Source organism: Strongylocentrotus purpuratus, unplaced genomic scaffold (assembly GCF_000002235.5).
Source record: "Strongylocentrotus purpuratus isolate Spur 01 unplaced genomic scaffold, Spur_5.0 spur5_scaffold_6, whole genome shotgun sequence".
Classification (NCBI taxonomy): domain Eukaryota; kingdom Metazoa; phylum Echinodermata; class Echinoidea; order Camarodonta; family Strongylocentrotidae; genus Strongylocentrotus; species Strongylocentrotus purpuratus.
This window is the reverse complement of record NW_022145612.1, coordinates 60,581,664-60,605,926: the sequence shown is the minus strand read 5'-3', so window position 1 is coordinate 60,605,926 and position 24,263 is coordinate 60,581,664. Positions and strand designations below refer to the sequence as shown.

The 24,263-nt window shown below is 35.8% G+C and overlaps 2 protein-coding genes across 7 annotated transcripts in view; one reads left to right on the top strand and one right to left on the bottom strand.

Annotated features, from left to right (window-relative positions):
• Positions 1–24,039, top strand: part of LOC115919354 (ras-related protein Rap-1A) — a 46,242-nt gene extending 22,203 nt beyond the window's left edge. The window contains exons 4-8 of one of the 2 annotated variants that reach the window (XM_030972906.1): positions 228–284; positions 15,382–15,522; positions 17,315–17,412; positions 19,596–19,708; positions 21,413–24,039. In XM_030972906.1, coding sequence (XP_030828766.1) covers positions 228–284; positions 15,382–15,522; positions 17,315–17,412; positions 19,596–19,708; positions 21,413–21,429 — 426 coding nt within the window. In that variant the 3' untranslated portion in view covers positions 21,430–24,039. Of the gene's footprint in view, positions 1–227; positions 285–15,381; positions 15,523–17,314; positions 17,413–19,595; positions 20,917–21,412 lie in introns of those variants that run through there. The other variant, XM_030972905.1, reaches the window with a different exon arrangement.
• Positions 1,622–13,617, bottom strand: LOC105445810 (uncharacterized protein PB18E9.04c-like). Of its 5 annotated transcripts, none has more exons than XM_030972902.1 (7): positions 13,438–13,617; positions 10,994–12,023; positions 10,436–10,576; positions 10,039–10,179; positions 9,642–9,782; positions 9,245–9,385; positions 1,622–8,209 (listed from the first exon to the last, which is right to left on the bottom strand). In XM_030972902.1, the coding sequence occupies exon 7, from the start codon at positions 8,046–8,048 to the stop codon at positions 2,790–2,792; it is 5,259 nt and encodes a 1,752-aa protein (XP_030828762.1). In that variant the 5' UTR covers positions 8,049–8,209; positions 9,245–9,385; positions 9,642–9,782; positions 10,039–10,179; positions 10,436–10,576; positions 10,994–12,023; positions 13,438–13,617; the 3' UTR covers positions 1,622–2,789. The 5 variants fall into 5 exon arrangements, with proteins under 5 accessions (XP_030828762.1, XP_030828763.1, XP_030828759.1 ...); XM_030972903.1 differs by having other exon boundaries at positions 13,438–13,614; XM_030972899.1 differs by lacking the exon at positions 13,438–13,617 and having other exon boundaries at positions 10,994–12,107.
• Positions 24,040–24,263: the final 224 nt, after the last annotated feature.

Genomic DNA, 24,263 nt, shown 5'->3' with positions numbered 1-24,263 from the left:
CCACAACGTTTCTTTCACAATGCAATCGCATGACCATAACTGGTCTTTACCTTTAATGAAATATGTGCAAATTTTGCATATATTTTGACATTTTTCATCAAAATAATAGAAGTTTAAGTTTATTATGTTCTCAGTTCAGCTTACATCTTTTGATTATTAACAGGTACAGAATGCAAAATTTTACCCTATTTTTTTTCCCTTTTTTTCCCCTTCTTTTTATCTTTTAGCAAGTTGAGGTGGACGGACAACAATGCATGCTGGAGATCTTGGACACAGCAGGCACAGTAAGTTAAAAGTAGCAACAAACATGCAAATAAATCATGATCCATAGGGTTATCTGATGTTCATTATGGAATCTATTTTTCAAAGAGGATTAGAGTTATTGTTGTTGATTGGAGAAGGTTTAAGGTTAGGATTAGGGTTAGTGTTTGGTCCAAGGATGAAGTCAGGAATTTGAAAGATTGACTGCTATTCACGAAGGTCGAATGTATTTTGTATATTAATATACATACACTGTACTAGAGCTGTTTTTATAATTCTATCCTAATAAAAAGCAACCATAAAAAAAAGAACCATGATTTGACTATGACAACTTTCAAACTTTTTGCTTCCTAGTATAACATTCATTTCCAAATCCTTAAAAGGAAAAAAAACCCTCTGAAAGATAGGTCATATATCCAGTCACGTTACAGTCAGTACGCCACTGCCCGAAAACCGCCCGTATTTATCGTACTCGTATGCAAGCCCAGCGGTCAATATGAATACGTAATGAGCACACGAGCTTGAAAACACCGACTTGTTTCCACCTACACAAAATGGTTTCTTGCTAATCATTTAGCATAAACGATATGTCAAATTGAAGACAAGAAACTGCTCTTTCATTAATCTGAATTAGAAATAAACTGGACTCCATTACCTTATGAAATATTTCCTGTCAAGTACAAGCTTACTTTTTCCGTATTTTCATCGAGTTTATGATGAAAGTGAATGCATAAAAAACGTATAACACGAGTAGGAACCTCATCAATCTTTATATTTTTGGAGAGTTTAGACATCATTCTTTGTATGGTGAGAAGATCAGGTTATTTGATGATTCGAACGGGTCAAGTTCACGGTTTTAAAAAATAGTTTCACATTAAGAAGATACATGAATACGAAGATTTCCGATCACCTACCGAACGACCATTCGTCAAAGGTGAACGAACTTGTGACTTCGCGGTTTGTTTTCTAGGCACGAATAATGGCGTTATTTCAACATTTTAACCCTATTTCATGTAATTATCTTGGTATTTATCGATTACTAAGATTAACTATGGGCAGTGATACGTTTGATTTTGGAAAATTTAGTGTTCGTTTCAAGAAATTTCAATTTGAAGAATAGTATGCGCCCACCCATACAAATTTGTGTAACGAAATTATACGACTTCACCGAAGACCAAATACCTTAATTGTCTGAAGGAAAAGTCGATCCATTTTGTATATGAGCTAGGGTGTCGACTCATTCTTATCCTACATATAATGAAGGTCTAACGGAGGGCAAAGAAATATTCAAGTATAAAGGAACACAGTCCTCTGATCAGTCATACAGTTCACGCATAATACACAAACATGAAACAGGATCTTTCTTTTGAACAATTTTTTTATTTTTTTATTTCTCTTTGAATACAAGAGACAGCTTGGCAAGGTTAAAAAAAATACATGTGTTTACAGAAATGATTATTCATAAGCTAGTCCACACACACAAAGTACTGGCTAGTTTAAGGCAATAATGCACTGAAAATACAAAAATCCTGAGTTATCAATGAATGTTATAACATGAATGTACATGCTACATTTTGCCATAATATTAGAAAGACTGTACAAGGAATACAGTAAGTGTTCAACATAAACCATTATAACAAAAACAAGAATATAATATGTAATACAAACAAAATATAGCATTAAATCAGATAAAAAGTATTGTGCATAACACTTGTTTGCATGGTTGCATTCATACATATGATGAATACATACTGGTAAGTGGTTTTCTATACTTAGCAATAACTCTATATTTAGCAAAAGAAAGAAATGCTGAAAGAACACAGGCCGCAAGGTGAACATGATCACTACCGGTAGTAGCAACATTCTCATGCATAATCTTTTTATCACACACATGATTCAAAGTTAAAGTTACAGAAGATAAGTATAAACTCATATATTACATTTTTACATACAGATACAAAAATCAATGGCAAGCACAAGAATAATAATTTGAGCAAGATCACTGACACATGCGATACATTGTAGCTGTATCACCTAATGAAACAGGTTCAGTTAAGTAAAAATGAAAGCCTCTCATGACCTTTGTTTATGTACATGTATGTATTGCATTTTTTCTGCACTACAAAACGATCATAATGCTCAGATATTGGCAAGACCAACAAAATAATATTTGGCATCATACTACTAAAAAAACACAACATGAGCTCACCTATAAATGCATGAATATCTACTAGCACTGTGAGGATCGAGTATGAGTCTACATGCATTACTTCAGAGAAAAACCCATAAACCTTTTTATTTACAAGACAATCATACATGTCAACGATTCCTGAGTGATCTATTCATACTGTGAAACATATCGTTCATGGCAAGAAAAAGTAACTTGCTACATAAAAAAAATATAAATGACAAAAATACAAGAACATGACCTCACCTCTACAGGCATTCAGTACCTTCCAGTCTATATATACAATTCTTGAGACAAGCTCAGAGCTGTAAACCTCGCTACAAAACAATTGTAAACAAGGTTATGCTATATGCATCAAATATTCAGTTTCTGGATTCTCAGACTCTGGTAAGATGTTGTTCTCGTTGCCATCATCACTATCATATACATTATACATGTACATGTCTTCATCATTAACATCATTAACATCATTAACATCATTAACATCATTATCATCATTATCATCATTATCATCATTATCATCATTGTCATCATTATCTTCATCATCTATATCTTCATCAGTATCTACAGTATCTACAGGAGGAATATGTGTTATGTTTTCACAATTTTTACATCTACACCCTGGACCACAAAGATTATTAACTTTTCTACATTTACATTGACGGTTACTACATTTACTTTTAGAACAATTGCAACCACGTGTGAGGTACAATACATTTTCTTTTATACGTTGCATATTTTCAATTGAATCCCATTCAAATTCTACACCCACGTCTCCATCATTATGAGTCACTTTAAATCCATATTTTGAAATGTCAGGGTAATCAAATTCTTGTTTTCTAACTGTACTCCACACAGTGCTCACCCAACAGCTTCGTAGCCAATGTAACCGTAGAGCCTCATCAGAGGGCAAGAGCTGATCTTCATATGTACCTTTCCACGATGCCTTTCTAACAATATCTAATGCTTTAGAGTGCTCTTCTTCAACAGAATCAGCACTCGTACTGTTAAAAAGATCAATCGGAGAGTTGTAATTATGAAGACAAGCTCTGTTTGCATTAAAATAAATACACAAGATAAGACGATAAAAGCTTAAAAGGCCTAAATGGGAATCTGTTTCGAATATTGTATTAGTTAGGTTTCCGGGTGTACTGGGTGTTTGATGCCCTGTTATGAAAGAGGCATATTGAAAAAATGACTTAAAAAATGCTCCCTTACCAAGATGTGCAAAGTAAGATACAAAATCACAGCCTGAACAAATATAAAGGGTTTGTATGCATTTACTAACGTCTATATCATTTGTAACAACAAGACCAAGGTCTGGATCCAATGAACAGGCTGACTTCAATGTATTCAGATTAAGGAACTTCTCTGCACCTGCCCTAGCCCTGAATTGAATTATTATTTCCTTATCGCCAAAATTAAGAGGAAGACCGATAATCCCTATGTCCCTATCTATCGAATAAATTAGAATTTTGTTACAAGTTGTATTATCTACATGAAGCCAAATTTGTGTATCGCTTTCTTCATGATTATGGAAAATTTCATGTACATCTGCCCCATTTTCATTAACTATGATCCCAGTCCACTCATGATTAATTTGTTGCCCAACATGGAACCCTCCTGATGTAATGAATGACTGCTTAGAATCCTGAAAATACTGAGGAGCAATGTCAACAAATGCACGAGATAAGTACCTACAAAGCATATGCTTGTTTTGTCTATTTTTCAGAAAATTCATCCAGTTTCCAGGCAAAGGACTATCATCAGTTATTGTTTCATAAGCATCAGTATCACCACTATCCTTCCCCTCGTCACGTCTGCCTCTCTCCACACCTTTAGGAGATATACCCTGGGTATTGCATTGATCAAAAAGAATACGAACTTCTTTGTACCCCTTTCGAAAAAAAGAGTATATCCACCTACGTGCTAAAAAGTTTGCATATTCTTTGAATGTTTTGAATTGTTTCAATGGGGAAGAATAAATTATATTCATTCCCTCGATTATAGCACTAATATCACCGTCATGAAAGGCACAGGAATTGCTGACTATTTCATACTTTGAAGAATACCGTTTTTCGAATTGATCATACACAACAGATTTAGCTCCTTTGTAGGGAAGTCCATTAGGCAAGCAAATTGCACGAGGCTTTTCAACGAACTGTCCCAAATTTGATATTGGCACTCGCCTTTCCTCTGAAAAGGCAATAGTTCTTTTGTAGCACAGTGTAATTAGACGTTTTTCTTTTTCTAAGTCATTAATTTTCTTAGCTCTTATTTTTTCTTTCGCAAAAGTTTTCAACCTAAACTTTCTTATAACTGTTTTCTTGACTGACGGGTCATTCAGCATTTGAATTTTGCATAGGGCATCATAAGCATCTTGTCCTAATTGCCTGAACTCAAGAAGACATTTCTGCTGTGCTGGTTGGGCAGAAACATTAGTAAATACATGATATAGATTACTTTCCTGAACAGGAGAAAACATTGTGGTATTGCACAAAACTTGAAAGTATGCTTTGACATTGGCAAATTCAGCATTAATGACAGATTTCTGGAGGTCACGTTGAAACATATCTTTTCTATTAATACCCGTTTGCTCTTCAAGATTTTTCACCATTTTGGCCTGACACTGTAATGTTGCACTAATTTTTTCTACATGTTGAGGCAAATGTTGTGAAAATGAAGTCTTAACATCTTTATTAATTGTGGTCTCATGAGTCTCATCTAATGCAAGCAGAGAAAATTCCTTTCCAGTGAGACTTGACACAAAAGCACCCCTCTCAAAATGATCTAAGATGTATTCGGGTAAAGAATATAACTGACGTAAATGAAGTGGAATCAATTTTGAATAATTTTGCCTATCAAATGCAGTGAATAGCGGTACCATTGATTTAAGCGCTGATAATTTTAAATTCCAGTTTCCTGTACGTATTGCTAACCACTGATTGATATAACATAGGCAATCTTTAACTAAAAATTGGTTCCAAAACCTGAATGTTTCAAACTTTTCCGACATTTCATGACAAAATAAAACAAACTCGTCCTGCATTGGTTGAACAAACTGTGTGATAAATACCTGCTGTGCTTCCAAAAACTTATCACAATCTACATATTTGCCAGCATTGATATCTATATGTACATGAGCTAGAACATCTTTCACTTTCTCCAAAAAGATATCTTTAGTAAAATCAATATCATTGTCACTCCTATATGACAGGAAACTAGAAACTTGCAACATAAAAATAGCCTCATATATTTGTAAGAGAAATCTGTGAGTGCGTTTGAAATTTGTACAGTTGCCCAGGCTTTTCAATGTTGCTTGCTTGTGGGTTAACCTGGCCACATCCTTCAAACCAGCATCCCAATAGATTTTCATAAGGACCTCTTGAAAATTCTTAAGGATGTGCCAGTCTCCCAAAAAGGGTATGACCCAATCAAGTGTATCTCCATACTCTAACTTCAAGTTCAACAGAAGACGTACAGTTGCGCCATCACCAGCAATGACTAAATGATTCAACGACCGATTGATTTTAAAGGTTTCATACAGAAGGCCAAGTGTACGCTTTAAAGTGTCTGGACAGTCTGCCTTCTCATCTAGTACATACATGTAGGAAAACTCTGAATGTTCTATGTCTTGTTTGCCTTCCAATGCCAACTTGCATTTGAAACTGGGTAGGTCAGAAGATTTATTCTCTAAGACATAAAAATATCTTTCCAAAGTATATATGAGAGCTTTCTCGTACATATCTTTCTCCTGTTTAGAATCTTGTGCAGAAAATGAAAAATGTTCAAGAGAAAGCTGGGACCTTATTGAGGTTTTGAAACGAGGGGGTTGAAAAAAAGATGGACCTGGAATATCAAGAGAGTCAAGCTGTGCTAATCTTCTTCTGACAACTGGTTTTTTTTTTGTAGCAGAACTGGTACCAGCTTCATCAATAACGGATGGTCTGACAGGATTAATATCTGAAAGCTTTTCGTTCTCGTGCCAATGGATAGTACTGGGTTTGGGTTGTTGTGCCATTACAGATGTACCGTGCCAACTCCTTGATTTATCAATGGTGACAGGCGCAAAAGGAGTTAGCACATCTATGTTATCAATAGAAACAAATGTGACTGCATATGGATTTAAATGTGAAAGAGGACCGCTCTCAACACGCCTGTCATGGACTACTTGCAGAAATCTGTCAAGTGTGCTCTCCGAACATGCAAAACCTACATGATTCAGAATTTTAAGTAGTTTTGACGAATGGGACAGTTTCTTAACACAATTGGCAACAATGATATGAAGTGGATAATAATTCTCATCATTCATTATAAATTGTAAAAGAAATAAACATGCAATTCTACGCTGCTTTCTTTTGGAACCTGCTTGTGTGTCTTCAGATGGAAACTGTATGAATTCAGTGTCTAACTGAATTGAAGATTGTCGAAAATACTGCAGTTCTTCTAAAGTTGCTGTGATAATGCTAACTAGGTTCCATAAAAATGGATGAAAATTAGATAAGGCAGTCTCAAAGTTAAAATCAGTGACAGATAAAGGATTAGTTATATATTCCGATGTAAAGTGTTTCGCCTGTTTACGGAGAAATTCATTTCCGTTATTGACAACATTTCGGAGCTGCATGTTCACCTCTGAAGATGAACTAAACTGAGAGGAAAAGGATGGTCTGTCGGGCACATCTTGGGCACTATTCTTGTCAATTTGTAATGATCTCAATTTAGAAACTAAAATATGCCATGAACGTATAACATCATCATGAGACATCTCTGCACTGTAAAAAAATGTTCCTCTCCTACGAGCATCTCTATGTACAATCAAAAGCTCGCCAAACTGGTGTATAATCTTACCCTTTACAAATATTGGACTTTTACTTACACGGTCATACTGCAGCGCATCACAACATATTTTCAAGACAAGATCAGAAAAATATTCATAAACAGTTATGAATAAAAAATAACCATCCTCAAGACACAGTCTACATATATACAAATAAACATCATTTAGAATTTTGAGTAACAAGTCTTCGTCCGAATCTGATGCAAGCACATGGCTCTGAAGCGAACTTTCCATACTTTTAAGTGACATTTTATTAGCACTACTTTTCTTTATACGATACATGTAGCATGGTCTACATATATGGTGACCTTGTGTTCCTGAAAAGTCTTCATTTATATCACACAATCTTTTCAATTCACTTTCAGGAATATCTTTACAGGTGTATGTTTTGTCATCAGAAGTCAGTAATGCTTCACAGACAGAACAGGAACGATAACTTCTAGATTGCTCAAAATGTGTCAATTCAGATCTATGTTTCATGCATAAAGGTATAGTACGTGGAAGTGAAGTACATTCTACAGAAAATGCAGCATTGAATGATTCTAATTCACATTCACTTTCTCTTAATGACTTATCAACACAACGGTCATAATGGAACAGAAAACATATACTTCTTTCTTTTTTACGTGTCTTTTGTGGAGTGTATTTTGGGTTTTTCAATTTTCTAACATATTTTGTTCTGCAACCACTACAAATACAGTCTGTCATTTGAATATCGGTGTTACGTTCCGTAATGATAGCCACAAGGGCATTAGATTTCATAGAACATAAATGATAATATTGAGGCGATGATTTATTGCAAATTTTACAAGGTCCACATGAAACTTTCTGGCAAGGAGACAACTTATCCTTCACCCCAGCAGCGATGTACAGGCTGATGTTTTTACTTCATCCCTCATGGTGATAACATCACAATGCTTAACCTGAAAATATGATAAGAGTCAAAGGAAAACTGACTTAATATATCATTAAAAAGTTAATTGATTATCTTGCAGTTAATTAATCATCTTGAAACTTCAAAAGTTAACTTAACAAACAGTTGACATTCATAAGTCAAGAAGCATGATTAATATCAGTTCAAAAAAAAATATTCTCCTGTATTTTCACAATGCTTTGGTTAGATTACAACCTAGGAACACTGTTTATATACCAGTGATGGAACAAAATGAAGATTTTTATGTTATGAATTCACTTATTCGTTCTTGAGGAAGAAGATTTCTATTTAATAATGTCACTCAAATGGAGTGAGGTGCTGCGATACATGTTTTGATTTTTGATTTGATTTATTTATTTCTAGGGAAGTCGATAGCTGAGCCGTTCTCGAGCATGTGCAGTCCCTCGCTCTGCTCATGTCATGTCAACATTCACAAAACAACATGCTATCACAAAGTCCATAATGTTACAATGGTGGTTTCCATTGATGAGAATTACTGAATAAATGGTAACTTAAAGAGAAACTTTAGTACTGGTAATGCGATTGCATTGTGAAAGAAAAGGTGTGAAAGGATCGGAAACAGTTGATGATGTAGCATGTAAGTATTGGTGTGCACTGCAAGGTTCTGGAGTCATCAAAATCATAATAAATTTGACCGAGTCTTGGTAAAGTAACATAGAAAGCTATATATGGGACAACACACATGGTGTCGGGGCTAGTACTACCTTGATTTCCTTGTCTTTCTATGCTCATTACTCAGCCAGTATACATTTTCTTCCAAAATTGTTTGGCACATGTCATTTATTTGTAATCTTGAACATTCAGTGTAAGTTTCGTTTGATTCTGTGAGAATTAATTGTTTTTTTTTTTACCAGTACTGGAGTTTATCTTTAAATGCAACAGGATCCTGTTTTTTCAGAGAATAAACAATAAAATGTGATTCGAAATGAGTTTAATTTGAGTTTACTTTGAGAAATCACTTTATAATTTACATGTACATATAATAAATCAAATCACATCTTACTTTTTTTCCAGGTTGCATCTTGCGTTCAAGATCAGGGGGGCGATCAGTTGGAGGAGGGCTAGGGGTCACATGACTGGTTGTGAAGCCTGTGGGGGGATCTTCTACATGTTGTAGGAAGGACGACTGTGTACAGCTCCGCACCTGGAACAAAATTATCAACATTGGACAGTGAATGAACAATGCTGGTTGTTTTAATATACAAAGTAATCTACATGACATTAAGCAGTTATGCATCAAGATATCCTAATCATGTCTTAGAAGAGGAAATGAGAGCAATTACTACTTTATCCTATGGCAGAACATAAACGGAAGTTTTTTCACCAATCAGAAATTTCACCGACTGCTCTTTAGGGAAACAAATTTCCATGTAAATGGAATAAATTAAATCACAACTTACTTTGTTTCCAGGTTGCATCTTGAGGTCAAGATCAGGGGGGCGATCAGTTGGAGGAGGGCTAGGGGTCACATGACTGGTTGTGAAGCCTGTGGGGGGATCTTCTACATGTTGTAGGAAGGACGACTGTGTACAGCTCCGCACCTGGAACAAAATTATCAACATTGGACAGTGAATGAACAATGCTGGTTATTTTAATATACAAAGTAATCTACATGACATTAAACAGTTATGCATCAAGATATCCTAATCATGTCTTAGAAGAGGAAATGAGAGCAATTACTACTTTATCCTATGGCAGAACATAAACGGAAGTTTTTTCACCAATCAGAAATTTCACCGACTGCTCTTTAGGGAAACAAATTTCCATGTAAATGGAATAAATTAAATCACAACTTACTTTGTTTCCAGGTTGCATCTTGAGTTCAAGATCAGGGGGGCGATCAGTTGGAGGAGGGCTAGGGGTCACATGACTGGTTGTGAAGCCTGTGGGGGGATCTTCTACATGTTGTAGGAAGGACGACTGTGTACAGCTCCGCACCTGGAACAAAATTATCAACATTAGACAGTGAATGAACAATGCTGGTAGTTTTAATATACAAAGTAATCTACATGACATTAAACAGTTATGCATCAAGATATCCTAATCATGTCTTAGAAGAGGAAATGAGAGTAATTACTACTTTATCCTATGGGAGAACATAAACGGAAGTTTTTTCACCAATCAGAAATTTCACTGACTGCTCTTTAGGGAAACAAATTTCCATGTAAATGGAATAAATTAAATCACAACTTACCTTGTTTCCATGTTGCATCTTGCGTTCAAGATCAGGGGGGCGATCAATTGGAAGAGGAGGGCTAGGGGTCACATGACTGGTTGTGAAGCCTGTGGGGGGATTTCGTACAACTTCTATGAGGGCCTGTGTACATCTCTGCGCCTGGAACCAAAAAACAAAAACAAAAACAATTAACAAAGAATGAATACAAGAAATAAATCAAACATTCCAGGTGATTTCCTCAACTCTATCTCTGGGCAAAACATGGAATCCCATTTCACAAATCAGATTGTCATTTGTCATTAACTTTTATTTAGATAAATATGTGTTCGTGTAAAAGAAATAGAAATAAATTAATCACAACATACTTTTTAAATGCATTTGTACCATGGAGGCATATCAGTGTTTGGCTGATTACATGTACCTGATTACTGTTTTCAATTACCTGGCATCCAAATATTTTGTTTACTATCTTGAACTGGAACTTTCTTTTCATTTTTTAGGTCAGTGACAATCAATCGCTAGCATATGTTTATAATATCCTTTTATGTTTGAATTGTTGATTGCATGTAAACATACCTTTCTCCTACGTTTTTTTAATTGGGTTTTCCTCCCACTCCTTGCACGCTTTTTGCTCAGTTTCCACCTAATATAGGGTTTTACAGGTGATGGTAGATGACACGATGATAGTTGGAATACATTGTTATAAGTGAGGGCTCTATACGGGATGTATGTTCTTATTTTTTCTGGGATATATTGATGTGGTGGCAGCTCGGGTGGTGTTGGAGATCGTTTTGCCGTGTATCTAGGGTGCAGGAAACCCTCCTCTCCTTCCTTAGGTCTTTTACATTTCTTCTTTTTCCTGCTTGGTCTGTCAAAGTTGAAATAGGTAGACCGCTTTTCTCGACGTAAATATAGTACAAGATTTAAATTTGTTTCCTTCCACTGGCACTGATCATTCTTTTTTTTTTCCTTTTGAGGGGTATACAACTTCTTCAGTTCCGGAGGTGTCCAAAAAACTCTTGTATGCGAACTCTCTTTTGATGACTGGAGACAATTAAAACGATTCAACAAAAAATAATGAAAAATGGAGGACAATAAAGATTTTCCAGGTCCGTTCAAATGAATTCCATCTGCACAAAACAAAACACTATCAAGGAAGTCGTCGGTTGAATCTAAATAAGCACAGTTTGGTAATGACGAGCAAAGTTCTTTAAGGCCAGCATTAAAAATAGTTGAAAAAGAATGAAGTTCATCAGAGTCCCAGCGGGGTAGAATACAAGAAAAGCAAATTGAAGCAGAACGAAATATCTCTGTGAGTGTACTATATAAATATGTCAAATGTTTCCGTTCTCGTTCCCACAGAAGACGTGATAGATTATTAGTTCCAATATGGATTACAACATGTGAAGTACTATGCTCAAAAGTATTCCCGAATTCTTTTCTAATGCTCTCTCTCAAACTTGCGATTGTGGCTCCTGGATAGCAGTAAACTGTAGCTCGATAAGGTATGTCAAATGTTAATAAATTCTTCTCCAAATTGCGTAGAATTGAATCTCCAAAAAAAACGACGCTTTGTCTTTGAGTTTGATGACCCGATGGAGAACAGCTGTAATGAAAAAAAAAGAGAAAAATATATAAATTATTAGATCTACCTGTACGTTCAATTTAGATTCTAGTCTAGTTATCACAAGTATGTGAACTGCCAGTGGATTTTCAATAATTCTAGAGTATAGACTGATCAGAGTCTAGAACACACATACATGTAGCTGGCTCTGTATTAAAAGCTGTGCTATTGATTCTCAACATTTCAAACACCACTGTACAAAACTAAACTGTTTTCACTCTAAATCATCACTTTAGAGACAATTGATGACACATAAATAGCAGGAAAATACAATTTTGTCAACTTTCCGATGTAAGAAAGCATAATTTAAAAATTCAAAATGCGAGTCCACTACCAAACTTGCCGATCAGCCGCATCAGCATGATTGTGGGCATGTGTGTGTTACGAGTGTATTGACTATTCATGTATTCAAATGCTGCCTATTAACACGTAAAGCAATGCTAAAGGTCAATACGATGCATTGACTCCAATCTAGACCTAGTAAAAAAAAGTGCTAGATGTCTAGATCTCACATATCCCTGCTCATATCGTGCAAAGAACACTGTTCTGTGCATGCGCTGGCGTGCCACGCTCAGGTAATCAGGTTTCTGGTGGCTTGCCATGCACACATAAACTCTCATTCACTCGCGTGCCACAGACACATTTTCGTGCATAAGTACACACGCTAATTGAACCTAGAGTCTACCCTAAATTAACTTTGCACACAGGAGATTAGTGGCTGACACAATAGGGATTAGCACTGTGGGTGAATTGTATGGGGGCAGCTTTTAAGAGTTCATAGAAGTCTAGACCCTACTCCCTAGATCAAATTCTTTTTGGAATCCAATCTAAAAACGTTATTACTAAGAATCCCAGCCCTATTTTATGCCTGACCACATGAGGAAACTGAAATTCAACAAAAAATTAAATAGTTTCGGTCTTTGATCAGTTGATAAACAATTGCACAAAATAACACCATGGAAATCTATATGTGGGACAATACTGTATGATCGGTATGCACTGAGCCCAACGCTCCAACGTCGCGGAACATTCGCGCGTTTTACTATATTTAGACCATTTCGCGCCAGTTTACCGAAATTCGAGTACGTATTTCCGGTGAAAACATGATTTTCTCGTGAATTTTGGAAGCAGAATTCACTAATTTCCTGTTGAGGAACCTCAAATTGGACAACTGATTTGGCAATTTCAGACATTGCTGAACACATATCGACATCAAATGATCTTTTTCTATTTTCGAACGGGTCAGGTTCACGAAAACAAAATTTAGTTACAAAACTAGGAACGAAAACTTCTCAAAATTTGACCTCATTGTATGATGCTGTAAAACCGTAAATTTCGCGGAAATATATCAAAATTTTATATCATTTGAAAGGAAATTTTCTGGAGTTCGACTTACCCAAACATGGCTGCTCAAAAACTGAGCATGCGCGAGAAAATGGAGTCTACGTCATCCCTTCCAGAATTCTCGCACGATCTCGTAACTTCTCGTTTGTGGATATTATTCATCGAGCTGTTTCCTTCGCACGATAACGCTCGCACGATATGCTCATTAGCGAGCGTGCAGCGGCCTGACTGGTTAAGGTAATATTTTTTTCTGTTTGTTGAAAAAGAAAGTCAAATGGCTATTATGAAAAGGAAGTAAAGGATATCGGATATCCATTAACCGTAGGCTCTCCTCTTGTAACAAACTCACACCCGCCCACATGCAACTTCAATGGTGCATGGACCTACAAACATGTAATGTACATATAGGATGAACACCATCAGATCAAGCGGATGTGTGTTGGACATGTATTGCTATATATTGCTACTCGTTTCCTGACTTTGTTTTTTGTTTTGTACTTTTGGGGGTTGTTGAAAAGTAAAATATGAATAAAAGGCTGCCAACCTTGAAATCAGTATTATTGTTGGTCACACCAGATTATTTCATCATGGTATTTGTATTATTTATTTGGTGGTGGTGAGAATATGGTTGAGCAGTGATTGAGAAACCATTTTAATCAAAAGCAAATACTTTTCTAATTTTAGCTTTAAAAAAACATTGGGGGAAATGACACACACACAAAATAAATAATTATCATCTGAACTACATGTACCAAATCATTAAAACAAATATAGTTCTGGAGAAGATGGGTATGTATTTGTCAGTAACCTTTGAATTGCCAACCACAAAAATCATGCCAAAAATAGGTATTAACTACATGTACAAAAAACAAAAAGTACATATTGAAAGTATGTGATGAAAAGTGCATGGATAGAAGTACCAGCATTTTTGCAATGATTTTACCCTGAAGTGTTGACCGATGTTGCTGTTTATCCGCAAGCAAAGAGTCATATTTGATATGAAGTTTATTGTCTGTTCAGAGCCAGAATAACAGTAACTCGGGCGATTGAAAATTTGAAATAAAAGACAATGTTTAAAAGATAAACTATTTGTGTCTTGACTCTTGAGTGAATCCTAAGCTAGGTTTACAAAAGGCAAGCGCACCTGTAATGCATGGTGTGGTAGTCTACAGCCTGAACAGTTCATTCAGACTTTGCAATGAAAACAACCAACATGGGTCCTTGGTTACAAACTATATCTACATGTAGCTGTATTAGTACACGTAACAGGCCAACTTCTAGGAACACTATCAAGAACTTAATATAATTCAGATCACTCAGCCAAAGAAACCAACTTTTTTTTTGTATTTAGACAACTGTCCTAATAAATCAATATTAAAAAGGCTACTAAGGCTTGAAGGATTATGCATTGAGAAAGAAAGAAAAAGTACAATTACTAATAGGGACTGAAGGTCTCCCAATCTCTTTATTGAATGCTTTAATTTGTGGAAATGAATAGATGTTGTCCTTATCAAGCCTGCCTGTCTGCCTGCCTGCCTTTCATACAGTATAATGAGAGAGAGATTCTATTGGTGGTCCTTGGCTTATATTGCCTTGTAAAAGCACCCAAGCCACGTATGTCACTGATTTCATGTACATGTACTTGCAGGCTTCCAGAAATATATCAACAATGTGGTAGAAAATAGAGAAAACATGTTTGTGTGAACATTTAATGACCCTCCCCCCCCCCCCCCTTCATTAATTAACAAAAACGGGGGTTGTTAGGTGAGTAATCACATTATATACATCAATTTTTGTTTTAATGTTCACATTTCAGAACTTTGACTAATTTGTAAATTTTGGTAGCCTATTGTTTTTTTTATTACTTACGGTATATGATTTGGACATCATGTTAAAGGTTGAATTAAAAAGTAGGGGGAAGCCCCTTTTATTCTCAAACCATGCTCATTTTACCTTATGATAATTTTTTTTACTTTTTACATCTTCTTCTCTCCAGGAACAATTTACAGCCATGAGAGATCTGTACATGAAGAATGGCCAGGGCTTCGTCCTTGTGTACTCCATCACAGCGCAGTCTACCTTCAATGATCTCCATGATTTACGAGAGCAGATCCTTCGTGTCAAAGACACAGATAACGTGAGTACCTAACAGTATCTCTTCAGCAGTGCTCAAGCTGAGGGATTGGTTGATCTTTTCTTTTTTTTAGAAAGTCCCAGTGTATATTTACTATCTTCCTCAAATGTTATCTTTTTCAGAGGAATCACAATGTACCTCTTGAATCAAAAGATCATATATTTAATGCTTTTTATTATTTTTTTGATACAATGATCTAGATTTACTGTACAGGCTGACAGAAAATGTGTGCTACAGTCTAGAGACCAGGGGACTCTATTCCTTGGTATAGTAGCATTGTAAAGTTATGTAAGCAAAAAGAAAGGTTTTCTTAGAACATGGTAATACTGGTAACTGTTTATTGTTGTATAGTTATTCCAATTTGTCAGTTACAGTGTACATGTACCTTGGTGTAAATAAATGATCTGGCACATAGCTTATAAATTATTTATGTTATGAAACCTCTCTGTAACTGCTATTAAAGAGGATTAAATCTTTTATGAATTGAATGGGATATAAAAACTATTACCTATGCTTGTCTAGACACTGTAGAGTTAACATAAAGGCCTATATTTTTGTAATAGAAATACCCTCTGCAGACTTAGTACAACACAGATTCAATGGAGCAGAGATACACCCTTCCTTTCTGGGGTACCTTTACGGGGTATATCAATGTTGATTGTGGAAAGGGAATGGGATTAGCAAAGCATTTTTAAAAGGGAGAAGAGGGCTGAGCATGCAAAGAACATGATTTTATTGTAATGCTGCAGTATTGTACGGGTCTTGTGGGTTGCACCCCCCCCCCCATTTCTACAGCCCCTGCATAAAGCCTGTCTGTGCAGACTAATAGCTGTTTACCTGAATGCATTCGGCTAAACTTTTGATGCACTATACAATATGACCTTGTGGAGAATAATGCAGGTACAGCACTTATCCTATAATATAAAGCTTGTAATAAGAGATTATGAGGGCCATGTGAGAGCTTGGCTCCTGCTGGAAAATATTTGATTATAAACAAATCAAGCATTTGAATGTATTTTTAGTATTTTATTACATTGCTGAAGGAAAGACTTGCTAGCTCATGCATGTACGTGTGAGATACATGGAGGTCATGCTATACCAAGTTTACAAACCTGTCTCACAAGAATGATTTTTTTTTTTAAATCGACCATTCATCTTGATATGAAGTATTCTATATCTAACTTCACAATTAATGAACTTGTTAAGAATTTTTTTAAAGTGCAAGATTTTTGTGTTTATCAATTGATTTTATAGCACTGAAAGGGTCAACCATTTATGATATCCATTTATATCAATAAGGCAATAGGCCATTTTGTAATGTACTCAAATTTTAATGCACAAATCTTTGTTAAGTGCCTTGTTACAAATTATTTCATTCACCTGTTGCGAATAATTGTATTTCAATAGTCAGAATGCAAATTGCATATGTTGCGTGTTGTTAGGTAGGGCAAGCCATACTGTTTGTCCTACCTAACAAAAATTAATTTACCGGTATGCAATTTGCATTCTGAATATTGAAATACAATTATCCGTTACAGGTGATTGAAATAATTTGTTAAGATTTGTTTGCGGTTCAAGCATGCGTTATGGCACTAATATTCTGTGTCAAGACATTAATCTACACTGTACGGTTGCTACTCTCAACCTAAGTGTAATTAATGGTCAGTATCAGGTAGGGAGAAATGCTTTATAAAGCTTGGCTAAAGCCAGGGAAATAAACATGGGTCTCTTGGGATAGATGTGTGCTGTAACACGTATCTTCTCTTGTTCTCCCTCCCTGCCCCCTCCCTTTCAGGTTCCCATGGTACTCGTAGGCAACAAATGTGACTTGGAAGACGAGAGAGTAGTAGGCAAGGATCAAGGAGCTAGCTTAGCAAGGCAGTTCAACGGCTGGTAAGTAGACTCATCATCATCTAAAACAATCATTGGACCAGTGTGTACAGCTAGCATGTAGAAAATCACCTGACATGTATGGGTTAATGGTTGAAGAGTATGAAGAAAATGAAGGATAGCATTAAAAACCTCAACGCAGAACCCAAGTCAGATATTGGTTCTGTTCTACACTGTAGTGTGTTCACATATGGGTGTACCGGTATTGGCTAGTCTACTCAAACATCACTTTAACTTTCATTAATCATGTATTTCCATTTTATTCACCAATAGTCATATAGGAACCTACAACATTGAGAGTAATGTGTTATTTGGTGATTGGCTGTCTGCATTTCTCAGTCTGGGTATTGTTCATACTGTATTCTAGTAAACATGCATATATTCCGTTATACAAAACTCCAGCTAAAGTCTGTTGAGTTGTCCAATACTCCACATTTAAATTTTATGTCAGGGGGGCAATTTTGTGGCTATTTTTTTTTTTTAATGGACCCTTGTTTAATATTTGGGGGTCATGTTGAATTTTTAAAGGTTTTCTGCCATTGGGTTGCTGGTCATGTAGAGCCTTGAGTATACTTCTATTATGCTTTTGGTAATGTTTGCATGCAGCTGCCATTCTCCAGAGGACAAGACTTTTTAGGATATCTCAAAAAAACTATTAACAAGGGTGGTTTATAAAGTTCTGCATGTTGGCAGTACACCCCTCTACTCATTGCACTGAACCCTTATTGGCACAAGCCCAGAATCAAAGATTGTTCTATGTTCACCAACAGTAATAAGTCACGGTGTAAACCACAGCTGTGACTTAATGGGGTAATCATTGTATCAAGGATATGCCTGCTAGGTGGGGTATGCAGGGAAAATATGCATCTACTATTTTACAAATACTGTACACAATGTCATTTAACAAAAGAAGGGGTACATTTTAATGTCCTTGCCTTTTGCAAACCAAGTAAATGACACAACCATTATGCTATTGTTGTGTAATGAGTAATGATAACAGTGATCCTACGAATACATGTATGAAACAAAACCTATCCAAGACTATCTAGTCTACGCAATAGGAAGTGCCATAATTTGTTGTCAGGTTGTACTCGCGGATGTACATGTAGGTCTGAAACATTGCTCTAACATTTTCTCACGGTATCTTAGAATCATTATAGGGATGATTTTGAGATGCGATAGTACTGTTATGCGTCAGAGGGGGGAGATGAACTGATTAGGTTTTGAGGTCAATGTGCAAAATGATGATGTAAACAGAGGCTCCTTGGTGTTGATTTGCTGCATTCCTCCAGTTATGTATGTTTACAAAATAGGCACATGACTTTCAAACACCTGAAGAATAGAAAGTCTAGTTGTCTGATGACTTGATACACTTTTGATTTGCAGAATTTCTCAGCGATTACTAGCGTAGCCCAATAAGATATCACAATTTGAATCAACTAAAAATACTTGTCATTAATCATGCGCATAATAGCCAAATTCACAATAGGAGGTTTATCTTAAACCATGGACCATGGTTTAAGATAAACCTCCTTAGTATACTGTTTAGGTCTCAATGGAAGTTTAAACTATGACTTAGACTGGTCACAGTATAAAATTAAACCTCCTTTGTGGATTTAGAGTAGACTTAATATTATGATATAATAATAATAATATTTAATTTTTATATAGCGCTTAATACAAATGTCTCTAAGCGCTTTACAAATATACTATTACCCCGGTCATTGGATTCAGTGCTTGCCTGCACATAATGTGTGCACAATCTCCACTCCCTGGGGAGCATTCCAGCCGGGCGTTACTTGACGCTCACGAGCTGTTTGACCAACAATGACGGCCGCATCCTACCGGGTACCCATTTGACACCTGGGTGGAGAGTAGCATGTGCAGGTTAATGTCTTGCCAAAGGATATTAGTGCCGTGTAGGGATTCGAACTCTCGACCTTCGCATCCCCAGTCAAGCGCCTTAAACCACTCGACCACGACACTCCCGACACTCACGACATTATGGCATGTCAGGGAAGGCTTTCATCAACTTCTTACAATACAATACCTATTACTGTTGTGTGATCTCTCTCTCTCTCTGTCCAACATTGATTTTAAAATGTGTCTAGTATACTAGTACCGGTACTTGATTATTAAATCATGTTCTTTTTCTACAATTTGTGCTTTTCCCTAATCATGTGCAGTACATTCTTGGAGACCTCAGCTAAAGCTAAGATCAACGTCAATGACCTCTTCTACGACCTAGTCCGACAGATCAACCGTCTAACACCGGAGTCGCGGAAGAAGCCCAAAAGAGGCAAGGAGTCAAAGAAATGCATAATTGTGTAATTAAGGTTGATTTGGGTTAAAAGATATGTTTGGTGGGATGAGAAAGGGGCTAAAATGAGATGAGGATTTTGTTAGAGAGCTTAAAGCGACCCATTGGCTTTGTGGATATGGCAAATTCTGTACAGCTCATAGGGTGACTCTGTGAAAATGGAACATGCAATATACACTTTTCATCTTACAGGTAGCCCTTGTGGCGATTCATGCTCGCTCTCCATATGTGTATGGAGCAGAAAAGTTGATATCAAATTCTACTTCATAAAAACTGAATTCTTCACAATGAACAAATTTATCTCATGTTTTTGTAGTTGTAAGTTGGCATTTACGAATCAACGGTGCTTACTTGTTGTAGAACCGTAAAAGGCTTTTGAAAATTTGTAGCTCTGAAATCTCTAAAGGATATCCAGGGTATATTCTTGCAGATGCAAACATTAGGGGACAACGATGTAACAAGATTCCCCCTTTTCAAATGCCATTATAATGTTGCTGGAAGCAGAGATCAAGTGATAGCAAAGAGCTGAGCTGAGCTGCAAGAGGAAATGTGTGTGTAATAACCCTCATCTTGTAAAGAGGAATGAACTTTTCACGCATTTGTGATGTAAGCTTTGATAACAGCAGGTAGAGAAGACATTGGGAGAGTGCTGGGGGAAGAGTAGATTAAGTAAAAGAGGAAATTGCCCAGGGAACTGAAGAAAAAAAAGTGTAAAGGAGATTTTCGTAAGTGATGTGTTATTGTACATGGGACCAGTATTACTGGGGTAATTTTTTCTATGTTCGGAAAAAACAAAAACAAGCAAAAGCCTTCAACTCTGCTGTGTTTTGTAAAGTTAAATTTGTACACATTTTGGTACATGTAATTGCTTAGAATATAGTATGTACGGTATCTCTTGTTCACTACATTGTAGATGTATAGAAGTGATACAAGATAGACCATTTTTCAAAACTGTAATTGACATATCAAGGAGTGTGTGTTTTATGCTCAATCATTTGTAAACCCTTGATCAGACATGATTTGGTAAACCACCTAAAAAGATGACTGCAGCAAAACTTTGTAAACTAATTTAATGTGGCAATATCTCGGGGAAGAGGATTAAGAAGGAATGGGGAGGGGGGGGGGGGAACGCCTTTACCGGTACTCAACAATAGCCCCTTAACGCAGTCACTTCTCACTGATCTGTGTTGTAAGATAGAGAAATGCATAGCATAGTATGCTTACCGTTACCTCATTCAGCTTCCCTGCAGTGGTGTTTGTTATGCATCATGTCTGAATAAGCTTTTAGTCAACTCCATAGCTGGTTGGGAGCGGTAGTTATGTCACAGGAGGTTGCTTCTCATTGGTCAGTCAATTCACAGAGCCTCAAATAGTTCCCTCCCATGCAGATTGTATAGAGGATGGAAATGTTTGGCACCCCATGATTTCACCTATGACTGTGTATGTGTTCGTATGTCACAACTTTATCTCTCGGCATGCTATGGTCAACTCTATGTTCTTGCTAATTTGTGTGCATATTGTTTGATTTTTCTTCTTCTTTCACCCTTAACAGGTGTATTCATTAAAACAAAATAATCAAACTCACATACATTTTTGTTTAACATAACAATTACAATACTTTACACATACATTTCTATCAATTTAGGTAAATTATAAATTTCTTTTCTTCTCCTTTTCTAACAGCTTGTTTGATTCTGTGACTTTTTTCTCTATCTGCTGGCTGTCAGTGTTGCATGAAGAATAAATGATGCATGATGATCTCTGCATTCAGTTATATCCTCTGTGGTAATATGCAAGTAATATAGTCAACTGGTAGAATAGAAGTTTACTAACTTTCCCTTCACACACCCCTTTTTTAAAAGCTTTGAGTAGGAAAGAGGGAATTCTCTTTTCCCCATGGCCATCCACTGACCCTCACTGACCCCCACTGACCCCCACTAACCCCCACATCCCCATCTGCACATATTCCCCTTTATAAAAAGAAATCTCTTTTGGGGGGAGGAGGGGTGATTGATGATTATTTGTAATTCAGATAAGAGGGATTAAAGTGTAGGTACGATAGCACATTCTAGCTTTCAAATGATCACAAGTCTGTGAAGTCTATTCAATTCTCTGATGTACTAACAAAAGTATGTATACTTTGGGGATGGTAACAAATGGTATTCCTAGTTTATTACTGGGCAGCTCAACACAAAGCATATCACAATATAACTCTTACAATAGCGTTGATAAAACACACTATTTACTCATCCCTAAATTGATGTACATGTAGCAGTGTTTGTGCATTTTAGAAACCTATACGTCTGCATGCTCTTCCAATTGTAATTAAATATGTCTCTTAATGAATTTTGCATTATTTAAATTGCTATAGGTCTTATTTATCTGGAACTGTGATATATGTATACTTTGTTATAATCTTAATTATTATTGATATACGTAAGTCAGTTACAACTGTTTTTATTATACTTTGTAGACAAGTAGTATAAGCAATCGATATTTTAACATCTAATACTAGACTTGTTTGCATAATTTACAAACATTTTACAGGTAAACATTCATTGTAAAAGCCAATATTGTTGCAAAATATGATTGTATTTTTATCTGTTATCCAAACCTCTCACAGCTCAACAAACAGAAATATTATCACGAAAAAAGAGCTTAGAGTTTGTCAGGCAATTATGATGAATTTGCACTCATGCATCAAGGAATAATGAAAAAAAATTGTTGGTATCAAACTGTTCAGAAATAGCCAACACCTCAGAAAATGATGGAAATATTGTCTTGAACTAGCAGAGCAGCTTTAAAAAAATTATGCGAGGATAAATCTGTGATGTTAAGCTTGCCAATAAAAATATGGGGTAATTGTGTTTTTACTGTGATACTTGGTTCATTGTGTAGCCACCTCAGTTGGTTCATGGTATTTTGGAGTAGGGAAATATGGCAAGGACTTGAAATGCTGTGATTTGTGAGCTTTGCTGTAATTTGATCAGTTTAAATTTTGTTTTTATCATGGATATAACCATCAGTGCTTGAGCAGGGAGCAGAATAATAATAGAAATAAAGAAGGTTTCAAAACCCAAAAAATAACTACCATATACTTGAGTGCAAATCTCAGTGCAAATCTCAGTGTACCTACATGTATTTTCGCTATAAAATGTAGAGTTCATTCATGTGCATGTTCTTGCGTTATCTTTGAAAAAATTTCTTGTAAATATTGGAGAGGTTTAAGGGTTCATTTGCAAAACCAGAGCTGTCTTTTGTGACAACTTAAAGTCTTAAAAGGTTGTAGCTTTATCTCTGTACACCATGTAGGCCTGCTTGTTGCAGCAATTCTATCTGATACTCCATATCCTTTGTAACAAGCCGAGATGATACAACATGTGCAAGAAGATGCATCTCTTCTTTATACACATATAATATATAACATTATTATTTATATAAGGCTTCCAAGTGGTACAATAAATCAGTGTATTCAATATCTTTAGCGCAGTACCTGGATGACAGATCAATATCGTTTTCGTATTGCTCAGTCATCCGGGAACTTCAACTATTGATATCGATATCATACGAAAACAAAGCCATATTTACCGAGGTAAGTCAAATTTTGTTATTTCGCTAGTCAGAATAATAATATTGTATGGCTTTGTTTTCGTGTGATACAAAAATATATTGCTCTCGCTAAGACAATATTAGACTCATCTTTGACTCATCAAATATTGTCATAGCTCGAGCAATATATTCTTGTATCACACTCAAAGCCATCCAATATTATATAAATACTGTCATGAATAACACAGTTATTGTTATATATTTGAAAGGTTTTTTATTTTGTACTTGCACTAGTGACTCTGTATCCAAGATAATGACCTTACACAAACTTTTAATAGCTGAGCTACTTTTTTCTTCTTCAGAATATCACTGTCTTAAAAAATCTCAATGTTTGATGACATGCATGATCCCTTATAAAAGAGAGAAGTTGTCATGAAGCTCAATCCAACATACTCTGATATCAGTTCATAGTTCAATAGGAAAAGATACACAAATTTTGTACATGTATGTTGATAAGAATTGCCTTGCGTTAAAATTTTATAAATAAATATCTCTTCTATTTTATTGTAATTTCATTTCTTTACTTGATGAGTTTTATCAGTAGTTATTACAATTATTTTAGTGATCATCATGCAGTAGGCTTTTCTTGCATTTGTATGTTTGTAAATTGTGATGCCATTTAAATAATTTTTATGTTGGTTGTCAGGGCTTGCATTGTGAGGAAGCCCAAATCAATAAAATATGCTTTACTGTACAGTATACAAATTTGTCTTTTGTTTAATTCATGCTTCATTAACTTCTTCGCAACATGCACATTTTGAAAATTCCCAACTTCATCCCAAGACCAAACACTCCTCACTAAACCTCACTAATTTTTGACAAAATAAGAGCAAATATCGCTGGAACAAGGGTTAGGTCTCCTTCTAAAACCCTCTCTTGTCAATAATACTGATATTGATGTCACTTATGAATATAAATGCATTAT